Source organism: Pelodiscus sinensis, chromosome 6 (genome assembly GCF_049634645.1).
Source record: "Pelodiscus sinensis isolate JC-2024 chromosome 6, ASM4963464v1, whole genome shotgun sequence".
NCBI classification, from domain to species: domain Eukaryota; kingdom Metazoa; phylum Chordata; order Testudines; family Trionychidae; genus Pelodiscus; species Pelodiscus sinensis.
The window spans coordinates 8,678,187-8,694,387 of record NC_134716.1 but is presented as its reverse complement, the minus strand read 5'-3'; the positions used below and the strand labels follow the sequence as shown (position 1 = coordinate 8,694,387).

The following is a 16,201-nucleotide window of genomic DNA, read 5'->3' as shown; positions in this document are numbered from 1 at the left end:
GAACAATCAGTTCACACATACAGAATGAAAAGTGACTATCTAGGAAGGAGTACTGCAGAAAGGGATGTAGGGGTCATAGTGGACCACATGCTAAATATGAGTCAACAGTGTGATGCTGTTGCAAAAAAAGCAAACATGATTCTGGGATGCATTAACAGAAGTGTTGTGAGCAAGACATGAGAGGTCATTCTTCCACTCTATTCTGCGCTGGTTAGGCCTCAATTGATTCTTGGCACCACATTTCAAGAAAGATGTGGAGAAATTGGAGAAGGTCCAGAGAAGAGCAACAAGAATGATTAACGGTCTAGCAAACATGACCTATGAGGGAAGACTGAAAGAAATGGGCTTGTTTAGTTTAGAAAAGAGAAAACCAAGAGGGGACACGATAGCAGTTTTCAAGTATCTAAAAGGGTGTTAAAGGAGGAGGGAGAAAAATTGTTCTCCTTGGCCTCTGATGATAGGACAAGAAGCAATGGGCTTAAACCGCAGCAAGGGATATTGAAGTTGTACATTAGGAAAAACTTCTTGATGGTCAGGGACACAGGCTCTACCAACTGGGGCCGAGCCAAGCACTGGGAGCATGAGCCCATCTACTGCCATTTGGCCCAGCTACCTCTCCATGATGCCAACTGGGAAGGGGCTTCCCCATTAAACCTCCCCCATCTCCCAGCAATGATAACTGCCTCCCTGGCCTGTTGGCAGACTGGCAGAGGTGAGCTCTGACTTGCCAGTGGTTCGGAGGGTGGGGGCAGGTTACAGCCAGATGGACTGTGTCTGCTGGTAGCCAACAGCAAGCTGGTAAGCAGGGCCTGGAGCTGAGCCCCTCCTCTGTATGAGTGATGGAGAGGGACTTGGACCAATGACATTGCAACCTGGTTCTGGGCTCCTTCTCCCAGTCCCAGTCCCTGCTCCCTTCCCCATTGATACAGGCTCTGGCTCCATCCCACTCTACTCCCACTTCGGTTACTCCTTCTCCATGGGAAGAGGTGAGCCTGGTTCCCCTCCCCCACAAACTGTGTACTGGTCAGATGGCTCTCAGCTACCACACTATCTGGTCAGCCCCAGTGTGGGTGCTGACGGTGCCCACTCGGGCCCATCCATAGCTGCATCCCTCTTTAGCCCTCTGAATATTTTCATAGGTGCCTCTGCCTCTCAGCATACTGGTTGATCTCCCATGTTGGTTTAAATGGCACTCGACTAATATACACTAGCTGAGGACCTGGCCAATAGCATCTGGCTTATGTCCATAATTGTACGCGGTATCCGAGTTCGAGGTTGCCTGTTGTGCTAATGGGGTTCCCTGATCCTCCCTCAGATTCCTAAATCCTCTCCCAAAGAGAGAAACACGTGGTGTGGAGCTTCTAAACCATCCTTGGGTCTGCTACTATTCCCATTGAAATTAAGAGGAGCAAGATCTGGTCTCGAGTCATAGACTCATAGAACGCTAGAACTGGAGGGACCTCGAGAGACCATCAAGTCCAGTCCCCTGCCCTCACGGTAGGGCCAACCACTGTCTAGACCATCTCTGATAGGTGTCTATCCAACCTGGTCTTAAATATCTCCACTGTTGGAGATTCTACAACCTCCCTAGAACTTGTTTCTATGATCTGAGTCGGTGGATACATGACTTGAAACATGTGAAATTATTTGAATTCCCTCCTCCCCCCGCAAAAGGCTTTCATGCATAGGGAATGAAGTTCTCTCTTCCTGACACATCAGGGAACTGGAACCTCTAACAGCTGCCTGGGATGGGGAATCCAGCAGTGCAATACCTGTGAAGGTGACCTGTAAAAATATTCTCTATTTTAAATACCTCTACCCCTTGACTGTACCATGTACGAGTGCTCCTTTGATCAGATAATGCTATTCAAAAGCTCAGTGGTGCCAGCATAGTAAGAATTCATATTACAGTTATATATTCTGGAATATAACATATTGAATTGGTGGGTACAAAAATTGCCTCAGAACATAAAAAGGGCAGATAAAAAGCCCACGGCTTTCCTGTTAATATGCAGATTATACCACAGCCTGACTGAAGAATATTATTCAGAACAAGTTATTTCAATAGGTTAACATTAGGGATGTGAAGGTGTAACCAGTTAACCAGTTAACTGGTAAGGTTAACTGGTGGTGGGGGGGACTGGAGCAGCCAAGAGCAGAGGAGGGGGAAGGCACTCCAGCAAGGCTGGAACGTCACCCTGTTTATCCCCCTTTAATTGGTTAGCCTGCAGCCTCTCAGTTGTCCTCCCCCTTCCCCTCGTTCCTTCGCCCTCCCCCTGGCCAGGGTCTGTTCACAGCCAGGGGGCAGGGCCTGGAGCTGCTGTCATGCTGCGCGTCACCACCCTGCCCCCCTTCGCCTCCTGCCGTGGTGCTTGGCTGACTTCTGCACTGCTCGGCTGGGCCGGGCCGCCGCGGGGGAGCAAGCGGAGCAAGTGGCCGTTTGGGCTCCCGTGCGGTGGCCTGGCTGAGTGGTGCAGAACTCAGCCAAGCACCACGGTGGGAGGGGAAGGGGGGCGGGGCGGTGACGTACACGGCTGGGCCCCACCCCCTGGCTGTGTACGTCACCGCCCTGTCCCCCTTCCCCTCCCGCTGTGGCTCTTGGCTGACTTCTGCACCGCTCAGCCAGGCTGCTGCGGGGGAGCAAACGGCCATTTGGGGTCTGCGCTCCCCATGCAGCATGCCAGTGCTGCATGGGCAGGGCTCGGCAAACAATGTAATCTACTTGCCTGTACATGACACCCTGGAAGAGCCAGTGCAGAGCGATCTGCACATGCACAGAATGATCTGCGCATGCGCAGAGCGCAGAACAGCACAGCTGGTGAGCGGGGCTTGCCGCCGCGCGGCGAGTCCTGTGCAAGAGGAGCATGGACGCCAAATGGACACTTGTGCTGCTTGCTCCCCTGCAGCAGCCCAGCTGAGCGGCGCAGAACTCAGCCGAGCACCACGGTGGGAGGCAACAGCGCCCCCCAGAGGCAACACGTAACGCTACAGCGTTACAGAGTCACAGACATTGGGCTACTATATATATGATAATGCTAGTTATCTCTAAATAATGGTGCAGCGTACATGCGCCCCCTGGGTGGCTTCATGATTAACAGATTTACTTCCCTCCATTTCAAACCTGCACAGGCATCACTGGGTTGAAACTCACTCGATGACTGCTCCTGGACTCCACCAGGTTGCGTGTGACTGTGCTAGGCACTGCACAAATAGACACTAAATGACCATGCTCTACACCAAAGAGATGACAATCGAAGTCACTCAAAGGCTAATGTAATCAGGTTTGCATGCTGCTTAGAAGAGTGCATTGTGATTACATTGGTGAACCTTTCTGATCTACAGAACTGCAAAAACATAGGGCTGGAACATTCCTTGAGAGCTCATCAGATCCAGCCCCCTGCACTGAGGCAGGACCAAGTTCTTGACCATTCCTGGTAGGTATTTGTCTAACTTCTTAAAAACCTTCAATGATGGGGATGCCACAACCTCCCTTGGAAGCCTATTCCAGAGCTTAGTTACCATGATAGTTAGAAAGTTTTTCTTAATATTTAAACCACCCTTGCTGCAGATTAAGACTTGTCCCATTTTCAGGGAGGGAGGCTCAGATTCCTGCAGAGCTGCTGGCTGGGAGCCCCTAGGTAAGCACCTCCCAGCCAGAGCCTCCCTCTGGCAACCCACCCCCACTCCCCTCAAGTACCTGCCCCAGGCCACCCCCAAACACTCTGTATCCCCTCTCCCCACCTCGTCCAGGTCACAACTCCCTTTCAGACCCTACGCCCCCTCTTGCACCTTTCCCCCAGGCCAGGATCCTCTCCTGCACCCATAACCCCTTCTGGACCCTGCACCCCATTCCGCTACCCCAGATCATAACCCCCTCCTTCATCCAAACTCCCTCTCAGACCCCACATGCCCTTCTGCACCGCAGTCCTCTGTCCCAAGCTCCTTTCTACACTCCACCTGCTGTCCCAGACCCCACATTCCCTCCACAGAAGTGTGGCCCTTGACCACTTACCAAAAACCCCACATTAAAAATTATTTCCCACCCCTGATCTACACCATCCCTGACAGTTGTTTGTCTAACTTGGTCTTAAAAATCCTCAGTGATGGAGATTCCACATCATGGCCTTTCCCTCGGAGCCTCTATTCTTTCCCACTCAGAGTAAGGGCTTTTACTTTTACACCTTGGCTGTCCCTTTTACCTGGTATAAAGGGGCCTGAATAAAGGGCCAAGAGCTCCCTCAGTGTCTGTAGAGCCGTCATTTGTTCCCTGTTCTGTACAGACACGCTATGGACAAGTGATAGAATATATCTGTGCCTCAGTTGCCTCATCTACAAAACAGGGATAATATTTATCTAATAGTGAGACGTGTTTGTGAAATACTTAGTAAAAAGCGCCATGCTAGGCATGCACTCATCAATTCTAACTACATAATACACTGCCTCAAATCGGAGTCAGCTCTCACATCCGGTCCCTCAGCATGAGCCGTGTATATAACAAGAGGAAAGTGAATGAACTGAGCATATTGTGAGGCATTCAGCCAAAGACTAATTGCTCTCAACCACCTGAGCACTGGAAGGAATGCTTATGGAGAGCTATCGCTTTTATATTTTTTTCAGTGATATTAATTGTATAGGTTTATCCAGATACCTGTAGTATTCCAAACCCTGAGTAGGTAATCAAACATATCATTTTAGATATCATATTTTGTTAAATAGGCTAACATCATCTCCCAACAACGAACCAATCAAGTACCATTATGATGGAGGCTAAGTTCGGGGGGGTAAATATCCCAGCTTTTATACTTACTGGATCAACTCAGCTATTATAGTCACAGAGTTAACCTAGACATGATAGTCAAAGGCTTTTCAGTGCAAAGTTTGAAAAGCCTCAGGGTGCAGGTTGCCCACCACTGCTTTATGGTTTTCATATCTGGGAATAACTGTATTGATCTGTCTCTAAGGTTTTGATTATTAGAATCCCATTGTTTCTTCTCATCCCTTTTAAGCAGTGCCTAGCAGTGGTAAGGACCATCTGTGGAATATCAGGCATAGAGGTATGTGGCCCAGAACCAGAATAGCCAGGTCTCCATCACCCCAGTTTGGAGGGCACACTGAGTCCAGGAGAGGATGTGGTTGGGGTTGTGGTAGTCCTACACCTTGGCTGCATCTAGACTGTCTACATTGGCTGTCTACATTGGCTGTCTACATTGGCCGCTTGAATTTCCGCAAGACCACTGATTTCCTACTGTCTGAAATCAGTGCTTCTTGCAGAAATACTATGCTACTCCCATTCGGGCAAAAGTCCTTTTGCGCAAAGCTTTTGCGCAAAAGGGCCAGTGTAGACAGCTCACATTTGTTTTGCGCAAAAAAGCCCCGATCGCGAAAATGGCGATCGGAGCTTTTTTGTGGAAAAGCGCGTCTAGATTGGCACGGATGCTTTTCTGCTAAAAATGCTTTTGCGGAAAAGCGTCCGTGCCAATCTAGACGCTCTTTTCCCGCAAATGCTTTTAACGGAAAACTTTTTCGTTAAAAGCAATTGCAGAAAATCATGCCAGTCTAGATGTAGCCCTTGTGTATTGTTTGGCAGTACAATGGCCATCAAGACTGGTGCAAGTTAGGGCAGCTGTAACCTGTGCACCTGTCCTATATCAGGGAAGCCTATGCTTCTCTCCTTTAGTCATTGTGCAAGGCTCAGCACTAGGGCAGGGATGGATTGGGGCCATCGTCTCAACATGTTCATTTCCTCATCCCAACCACAAAGAGATTTCATATAACCCTATGCTGTCTTAGCCCTGACCTCCCTGACTTTCCTTTGACTGTTACTTTCATTAATCTTGCTCTACCCCTGAGAGAAATTATAAAGGGGAAAATGTATGTAACTATCCCGTGTATCATTTGGGGGAATATATGCAATGGCCCAGATCCACAGCTGGTATCACTGAAGTCAACCTATTGACAGCACTTTACACAACCCGAGTATTTCACCCAGCAACACTGCCAATAACTACTGTAGACAGTGTTACTTCCTCTAAGGATGGTAATATCCTTAAACCTAACCCTACACACATGGCACAAACTCAGTGGGTTATCAGAAACAAGCTTTCCAAAATCACACATTGATTGGATTCCACAGAAAGCCCAAATCCGTTTGCTTGGAATCTATTAACAAGGCGAAGGAGATACCCAGCGCGCACTACGAAAACATCCGAGATGCCTGTTATCTTCCCAGCCAGAGTGTGACCCACAGACCCTGTCGCATTAGCTTGTGGAAGCCAAAAGCAATTCTCTCTCTGGGATCCAACGGCAGCCGGAACAAAATGGCAACTCATGCTGCCCCATAGGAATGCAATCCCATTATCTCCTGATAATGCAGGAGACAACGTGTGTCACCACTAGGTTTGTGGTGACAGTGATGGAGCATTTGCCTTGGCTGCAATCAATTACTTGGACTTAAATTCATTACGTCTAAGACCCACAGCACAATTTACAGACTATTATGATGGATACTTGGAGATATATTAAAAAAGAATACTGCCTATAGCACAATCTGAAGTCTGCTTTTTGAGCATGAGTGTGTACAAATGCATTACACACATGCTGCACTCTGTATATGGGGTATGTATGTTATACAATATACATGGGGAAGGATGTATGTGCTTTATATATAATATGCACACACAGAGTATAATATAATAATTTTTAAATTAACTCCCACATGCTTGACACAAGGACAGAGCATTTTTTTCATTTGGGGGGGGGGGGGGGGGTGCATTATCCCACTGAGTTCCATAGGATCCCTTGGCTAAGTTAGTCCAGCAAGATTTGGCCCTGCATATAGAATTGTTCTTTTATTCACTGGATACAAAAGCATCCTCTCTGTGTGTGTCTTTCCCCCTCTTTCCTATAGGCATACAAGTGGAAAGGAAATCTTTGCTACTTGCAGCATAATAAAAATAATTCGGCTGATTTTCAGTTGGATATCTTATGGATATCAATATATACAAATATGGCCTGATTTTTTCCAATGCACCAAGCAATCCCAGTTCCCACTGAAGATATCTATATTAGATACACACGTGTACACACCCTTTCTGCAGAGATACACATATAAGACTTACAATGCCATGTATGCTTTATACTTTCACTTGGCAATTAAACCTTTACACACACACACACAGACACAGGCAGACAGACACATGCTAAAGCTTCAATCCTAGAGTGACTGACATAGAAATCTAAGCCAGCCATGTAGACAGCAAGACCTCTTTTAATCCACGCAGTGCACACCCATATCTACAGCGACTGACATTTTGTGTAATAAATAATAGCATTTAATAAATATTACACAGGCCCACCCTTCTGCCTCTCGGCTCCCAAAGCCATTTCAGTAACAATGTCCTGTGTATGACAAAGACACAGGGTGAGGAACAGGCAGGACATGATCAGCTGGAAGAGAGAGGCTCCGGCAGTGAAAGCTGCTGCATATCGGAGCAGGTTCTTCCCAGCTACCAGACGTGTGATCTGCATGTCTAATAATGAACAGATTTAGTCAATCCATCGTGGCTGGCATCAATCCCTTACCTTGAAATGATGTAGTTGAAGAATCTGGTCTTCAAGCTGTTGTCTTTTGCCTTCTATTTCTGTCTGCCTTTTCCTTTTTTCCTTGGGAAAATAAAGAGAGAGAGCACGTCAGAGCGACGGGAGCCTTACGGACTGCAGATTCCTAAAAGAGAATTTAAGCAGCCAAGCACATCTGTACAGATGTCACCACTGGCATCCGCACAGACATTTCACCTGCTTCTCTGGCTGTGGGTGTGCAGCATCCTCGCAACATGTCAGCTCAGGACTAGCTACTTGTTCACCGAGCAGGAGAAATTCTCCTCACTCACATGCAGCCATAGAAGCAGCCACTGAGTACACAGAGCTGGATAGGGAAAAAACACTGGCTAACAATGGAGTTAGAGGGACACAAATACCCTTGTCTGTTAATAAACTATATTCTACAAGGTCAAAATTAAGGCTTGCTTAGTGCAAAGAACAACAGTAACACTGTAAAGCGTGTGTGTGAATGAACGACTGATAAAGAAAGGATAACACTAAGATTACAGACCTCATCCTTCTCCCATCCAAATCCATGACAAGACCCCACCTTAGTTCAATGGGAACATGCATCTCTTCAAAGCACTGTATTACCTCACCAACCAGCCTCAGTGCCGAGTCATTTAAAACAGGAATGAAAAACATGCACTTTAAGCAGCTGGCACTAATTGGTGCCCTTTTTGGTAGAGCCCTGCAAATCTGCAGTTATCCACTTTACATCCACAGGTCTCCCCATCCGCAGATATGGATGTGGATAGCCACGGCTCATTTTTGCGGACATGGATACAAATTTTGTATCGATGCAGTGCTTTACTTTTCAGCCACCTTAAGAGAGAAAGTCTAGCACTAAGCTGACCAAACCACTTTCTCTTCTTAAAAGCGTTCCATGACAGTCAGATCAGACCAATGGCGAGTGGTCATCTGCGGGCTGAATCGAACCTGGGACCCCTGGAGCTTAGTGTAGGAACCTGTACCACATGAGTTAAAAGTCAGCTGCATTCTCTTCTGTGCGTGGTCTCAGTATTATTAGATGGGGCAGGGGGTGAATGCCCAGTCAAAAAGGAATCCTGACAGTTCTAATTAGCACTGCTGATTGGGTCATTAAAAGTCTGGTCGGCGGCACAGTGGAGCTCAGGAAGCCTCCCTACCTGCCTTGCCTCCACACAGCTCCCAGGGGTACGTCTAGACACTGGAGGTATCCTGAAGAATCTACCCCGCATCTTTTAAATGTGCCCGTTATTTGGAAATACTTTTCCTCATCCCATGAGGGTTAAGCGATGTCTCGAAATAGTGCATTATTTCAAAATTTTACATGCCAAATTTTGAAATAAGCTATTTCGAAATACAATCAAAATAAGATACAAAATTTGCGTAGTTTAGGGTGCTGTGTAGACGCACCCTGTGGGCCATAGGGATTCAGAGAGGCTAGTAATGCTCTGCATACTGCCCCCACCCCAGCCACTGGCTTCCCATCTCCCATTGGCCAGCAGTCATAACCAATGGGAGTTATGGGGGTGGTGCCTGCAGACTTGGGCTGTGCACAGAGCATCCCTGGCTGCCAGCCCAAGAACTACAGGAACCCCTCAGCTGTTTCCCAGGAAATGCCTTAGATAAGCACTGTCCGGACCCCTCACCTGAGCTTCAAGCCCCGTCCCTACCCTGAGCCCTCTTCTGCACCTCGAATTGTTTGGTCCAAGCTAAGTGTTCTGCCTCACCCTCCTCAACCCTAGCCAGGACCCATTCCTACACCCCAAATTCATCTGCATTCACACCCCGGCGCTCACATGTCAACCCTCTGCCCCAGTTCTGAGCCCCTTCCCACGCCCAAACTCTCTCCCCTTCCACAATCTGAACCACTCAGCCCCAGCTCAGAGTCCTCTTGTGCACCCTCAGCCCCTCATTCCCTGCCCCATTGCAGGGCATACACTCCTAGCCAGAGCCTTCATTCTACCCCCCATTCCAACCTACCACCCCAGCCTGGTGAAAATGAGAGGGGTATGGAGTGAGGAGGTGAAGCCTCAGGGAAGGAGCAGAGCAGGGGCAGGCAGAGGGCAAAAGTGTTAGGTTTTGTGCATAAGAAAGTTGGCAACCCTAGTGTAAATGCAACTTGCACCCACCATCATTGCCCTTCGTTTTGCCTGCACAATATAAATGAGTCTTACTGTAGAGTGGGAATAAAAGGTGATAATTAGGGGAGAGGGAACTTCCAGCAAACTGAGTAGCTGACTGGAGACTTTCCTGACAATGAGATTTGTCAGGCTGTGGCATAGTCTTCCAAGGGAAGTGGCAAAAAGCCCACTACCACTTAGTACTTTTGAGGCAGCTGCACTAGAAAAGCACTAGAAACATGTAATACACACAGAACCCATACTGGCAAAGAGATGGACTCCATGGTCTTTTCCATCTCCAGTTTCTGTGATACTTACATGCAACAAACGTGTGCACAATTTAATTTTATGCATTTTAAATGTGGCACATAAAATCTGCACTGAATAATAAGGCAACTACCTGAACTGTGACAGGCAAATGCCCCATTTGTGTCTGCAAAGGGTGTGCACGGCAAATTTGGGTATGCACTTTTGAAAAATAAGCTCCTTTATATGATGTGATAGCCACGGGAGAATTTTTCTTCTTTTTTGCATGTTTGAATGAAACAGGAAAATGGATGGCTCAGCATTTACAAAAAGAACCACCTTTTTAGTGGTTGCTTCTTGCAATTTTGGACACTGGGGAAATAACACTAGCTTTACAGGCAAGCAATTCATCTGATCCCGTTCTAAATTCTTCTGCTTTCTTTGCTAAAAGAGCCAGTTTGTCTGTTTTTGATAGTAGATTAAAGTGATTAGACTTGCCTCTGTTAATAGCAACAATATTCTAATAATAAGGATAATTCCCCCCGTTCTTGTCGAGTTTCTCCTGTTCTGATTTGATTTGTGTGGGAGTTTGAATCCTGTTAGTCATGAAGCAAGCAAAATACCTGCTTCCTAACACTTAGTTGACCTATTTTTTTACCCATCGCAGAGAAAGTACTTAATAAAATATGATAAAAATCACCAAGGTATTTTCATTGGCTGGTTGTGCCATGCCCTATAATGCATATGACAGGAGAACCTAAAAAAGCATAGATTAAAAATGTATTTTTGTTGTAAGAAAGCAAAGCACTTAGAGTATTTTCCCCTCAGGCAACAATGGAGAAGGCACTAAAATTCTTGAACTACTTACTAACTAGTGGAATTAAATGAGAATACTAGTCATGTTTCCACTCGCCCTGTTTTCAGTCAGCCTGACTTCATATCTCCTTCAATGGTCTTTCACTATGGCCCAAGGATTTGGATGAGTTAACTCATGTTAAAAATAATTGTCTTTTTAAGACTCAGGGGGATTGGTAATTGGCAATAGGAGAGCCTATCACTTTTAGGTCACTAGTTTAAATCCAGTCCAGATTGCTCAGTCAATGAAAGCTCTTACCATAGTGTAGCTATTCAGTGGCTCATGTGAAATGAAGTTTGTGATGTCAATTCATTCCCTGGTGATGAGCAGGCTTGCACAAAACAACCCCCTCCACAATAGTCTATTCCCTTGTCATAATATATTTCAGTGCCATGGTTCATAGTAAATCATGAAACATTTATAATACATTTGATCACAAGTGAATGATGTTTAACCATTTTCACTGATGTACATTTTATAAATGCAATATTCTGGAGTAGTAATTGTCATCAGCATGGCAGACCTCAGTCCTAACAAAACGCACAACAGTGAAGTAAGATGAAACTCTCTAATGGCTGGAATACATCAGCCATGCACAGATGGCAACTCTGGTTTCAATAAGTTATTCAGTCACATGTCCAAACGCTACAAAAATTACTATCAAGCTCTGGACTCATTGCTGGCTTCTGTATCTGGTGCGAGTCACACAGAGTGAGCAACAGGTTCATTAGAAAGCCTTGCTGGGATTGACCATGGGCTCTGGATGTTGAGTGCAGTCTTGGTTCCACTGTTGTACGTTCAGCAGTCTCTTAGAGTATTCTACATTCTGATGTTTTCCTGAATATAAAATAGCTTTTCCAAAGGGGCCAATTATTTTAACAGATTCTAATCTGCGAAGGGTAACAATGAAACTAAAATATGCTTTAAAAAGTTTTTTCCCAGGTAATTTTATTTAACTGGTACCTAATGTTTATTCTATAACATAATAAATACTATATTATTATTTCAGCCAATAGAGTTTAGGGATGTAAAATCCTGTTTAATCAGTTAACCAATTAAACATATTGTTTAACCAGTTAACCAATTAAAAGAGAGGGCAGATGGTGGTTGTGGTGGTGGGGCTCCACCCCCCCACTGCAAGCAGGGGCTACTCCAGGCCAGTCAGAGGGGTCCCTGCCTGCAGGTCAGTCTCTGTCCACCGCAGATGGAAGTGGGAATCTGTTCCAGCCCCCACTGGATAATCGTCAATCAACCCTGCTAAAGTTTGGAGATGACATTAGAATTGGGGAAGTGGTCGGTGATGAAGAGGACAGGTTACGGATACAAGCAATCTGGATCAGCTGGTAAATTGTGCACAAGCAAACAGTATTTCAGTGATGTTTAATACAGCTAAATCGGGGTGGGCAATAATTTTTGCAGGGAGGCCACTGCACAAATTTTGGAAGTGGGGGTGTGGCCTTGGGCAGAAGGGTCAGGGCTGTGGAAGAGCGGGCAAAGTCTCTCAGCCCCCACCCTCCCAGGGACGCTCAGCACCTAAAGGGACTCCCCCAGCTGGCTCCTGGTGGCTAGAGGAAACTTCACATGCTTCATGCGCCCCAGGCCAATCAGGGTCTGGGGGCAAGGGAGTGTGCAAAGTCTCTCACCCCCTTTCCCCTGCCCCGCCAGGGATGCACAGCTAGAGGGAACTGCCAGCTATTTTGAACAGCTGGTGGTTCCCTCTGTGGCTGCATGCCCCTGGCGGGGGGAGGAGACTTCGTACACTCCTCCCCCCTGACTCAATTAGCCTGGGGACGGGGTAGCAGCAGGGCAGTTGTGGGCTGGATGTAACAGCTTGGTAGGCTGGATATGACCCACAGACCTATCTTGCCCACCACTGAGCTAAATATAAATGTATCCATATGATAAAAGAATGCAGGCCATACTTAGAAGCTCTAGAATTCTATCCTAGAAAATAGTGAGAAACATTTTGGGAGGTGTAGTGGACAATCAGTTGAACACAAGCTCCCAGTGTGATACTGTGTCCAAAACAACTAATGTCATAAACAGGGGAATCTTGAGTAGAGGTAGAGAGGTTATTTTACCTCTGTATGTGACACTGGTGAGACTGCTGTTGGAAAATGTGCCTCATGCTTATAAACTCAAGGAGCTCAATCTATTTACTTTAACAAAGAGCAGATTATGGGGTGACTTGATTTAGAATCATAGAAGCATAGAACCCAAGGGCTGGAAGAGACCTCAGGAGGTCATCAAGTCCAGCCCCCTGCCCAAAGCAGGACCAACCCCAACTAAATCAGCCCAGCCAGGGCTTTGTCAAGCAGAGACTTAAACACCTCTAGGGATGGAGATTCCACCACTTCCCTAGGGAACCCATGCCAGTGCTTCACCACCCTCCTAGGGAAATAGTTTTTCCTAATATCCAACCTAGACCTCCCCCACTGTAACTTGAAACCATTGCTCCTTGTTCTGCCATCCCTCACTACTGAGAACAGCCTCTCTCCATCCTCTTTGGAACCTCCTTTTAGGAAGTTGAAGGCTTCTATCAAATCCCCCCTCACTCTTCTCTTCTGAAGATTAAATAAGCCCAAATCCCTTAGCCACTCCTTGTAGGTCATGTGCTCCAGCTCCCTAATCCTTTTGGTTGCCCTCTGCTGGACCTTCTTAAGTGTGTCCACATCCTTTCTGTAGTGGGGGGCCCAAAACTGGATGCAATACCCCAGATGTGGCTTCACCAGTGCCAAATAAAGGGGAATAATCACTTCTCTAGATCTGCTGGAAATGGTCCTTCTAATGCACTCTAATATGCCATTAACCTTCTTGGCTACAAAGACACACTGTTGACTCATATCCTGCTTCTCATCCACTTAATCCCCAGGTCCTTTTCTTCCAAACTGCTACCTAGCCATTCGGTCCCCAGCCTGTAACAATGCTTGGGATTCTTCCATCTCAAGTGCAGGATGCTGAACTTGTCCTTGTTGAACCTCATCAGATTTCTTTTGGCCCCATCCTCTAACCTGTCTAGGTCACACTAGACAGATTTCAGTCTATATGTATCTACATGCGCAATGGATGTTTCATTTTGAACTCTTCAATCTAACAGAAACTGAAGCTAGACAAATTCAGACTGGGAATAAGGTGTAAATTCTTAATGGCACAAGTAATTAACCATTGGAACAATTTACCTAGGGTCATGGTTAGGGATGTTAATGGGTAACCGATTAACTGTGAACCGGTACCCAGGGAACAGTCCCCCACCTGCAGCCCGCCACAGACAGAAGGCTGTTCCAGCCCTGCCTGGCTCCTGCACCAGGCTGCCTCTTCCGTCGCTGCATGGCCAGGAGCTGGCAGCCCCTTGTGTGGTTGGAAGCCGCTGGGCTGGAGTGATACCTGCCCACGGCAGACAGATCATTCCAGCCCGCCCTGTTTTATCAGTTAACCAGTTAAACTTATCGTTTAAACAGTTAGCTAATTAAACAGGGTTTTACATCCGTAGTTGTGGTGGATTCTCCAACCCAGGCCATTTTCAAATCAAGATGTGATGTTTTTCTAGAAGATCATCTCTAGGAAGTATTTTGGGGAAGTTTTATTTCCTGCGTTATCTAGGAAGTCAGACTAAATGATCAAAATGTTTCCTTCTGGTCTTGATATCTGTGAATTACCTGCCATAAATAACTGCCTAGCATTGTTACTGGGTCTTCTTTCTGGATTGCTAAAGCACAGCGCATTGCTAGAAGATATATGAGCTGATGAGGCATTTAGTTGGGTACAATATTTCTGGCAAATGGGAATCACACTAGAGCACATTTCACCAATTTCTGGAACTTCCTAATTACTGGCAAGATTGTCAGCCTGTGAATCAAACAATTTTACTATGATCGGTTTCAAATAATGATTCCTGGGGATCACAGGGAGTGTACTGGTACATGAAAACCAAAAGGACAGACTTTGTAAGCATGCTTGTTCAAAGGGTTTACATCAAAATTACAAAAACCTGTGACTTTGATGGGAAACCTGGTGAAACTTGGGTGGAGGGTTGAGGAGTTTTGCTCAGAAACTTTACTTAAAATTCCCAGTGAAACTTGCATGAACATGTGGTTCCATGTGAATCGGAGTCGAAGGAAACGTGCGCATAGGATGTGGTGAAGGCTAGAACTTGAACAGGGTTCAAAAAAGAGCTAGATAGATTCATGGAGGTTAGGTCCATCAATGGCTATTAGCCAGGATGGGTAGGAATGGTCTAGCCTCTGTTTCTCTGGAGGTGGGTAACAGGGGAGGGATCATGCAAAGATTACCCTCTGGGGCACCTGGCATTGGCCACTGTCAGCAGTTGGGATACTGGGCTAGATGGACCTTTGGTCTGACCCAGTATGGCCGTTCTTATGTTCTTATACACTTCAAGCAAAGCAAAACTGCCAAGTTTTTCACTCCCGTGATAGTCACCTATCCCAGCCAGCAGAGAAACCTGAAACAGCAGAAAAAAGCAGTCACCATTGCCAACAACCCAGTCGAGCAGGGGTGGAGGGCTGCTGACCCACAGAAGAATCAGTGGGGGCCACTAACATGTGAGAAAAAAAACCCCTCACTGATGTGGCCTCAACTGAGAAGCAGAAAGACACTCCTCATGTTCTTTCCCACACGAGAGCCTAGGGGAGCCCAGGCTAGTGGATTTTGTGTGACTGATGGCAGGAGGGAGCTCTGAGTCTTGGAGGCCAGATCCAGGCAAGCCAGGGGCTGCTCCAGCCCCTGGGCCTTAAGTTCCCCACTGCTGCAGTATAGGAACCTTACATCGCCCTGACCCCAGAGCTGCATTCTGCCATCCTGCGGCTGCTGTGTGTAGCTTTAAGAAGTGCAGAGGTAACGAGACATAAGCTTGAGAGAGAGATGAAAAAAATGCAGCCTCCCCATCCGGTTACATTGCGGGTGTGACTGTCACACAAAAGCATTTCACTGAAATCTCAGACTTTCTGCTTCTCCGAGGATGCAGCGCCCAGAGAAAGGGAAACTCCCCTAAAGAAGAGCGGAGCCTCGACCCAACCTCTAGCTCTACATGTCCCCTGCCTGTTTGGGAACACGGTTCCCACACGTACAAACGGGGTGTTGGGTAGACAGAAGGCGCCTGCGTGGTGGGGTCGCAGTGTTGCCTCTGGGTGATGAAATCTGCTTCTTGAGAATGAGACTTAGGCCAAAATGTTCCACCTGGAACGCGAGAAGTCGGGTACCTCAATAAAAACTACACCTTGATTTTCAGAGGTGCGGAGCCTCCTTGAGCTCCCATTGCGGCAGCACAGGAGGGAGGTGCCCAGCACCACTAAACACAGCTCTTTGGTTCAGCAGTGGACTGAGATCACTCCATCGAAGGGCTGCATGAAATCTAAGCAAACTATGAAAACATCGG

General features: G+C 46.8%; 1 protein-coding gene across 6 annotated transcripts in view; it reads right to left on the bottom strand.

The window, feature by feature from the left end:
- PALM2AKAP2 (PALM2 and AKAP2 fusion) overlaps positions 1 to 16,201 on the bottom strand; it is a 356,683-nt gene that overhangs the window by 282,126 nt on the left and 58,356 nt on the right. For all 6 annotated transcript variants that reach the window (XM_075931391.1, XM_075931393.1, XM_075931392.1 and 3 more), the window contains exon 2: positions 7,582 to 7,662. In XM_075931391.1, coding sequence (XP_075787506.1) covers positions 7,582 to 7,662 — 81 coding nt within the window. The remainder of the gene's footprint in view (positions 1 to 7,581; positions 7,663 to 16,201) is intronic.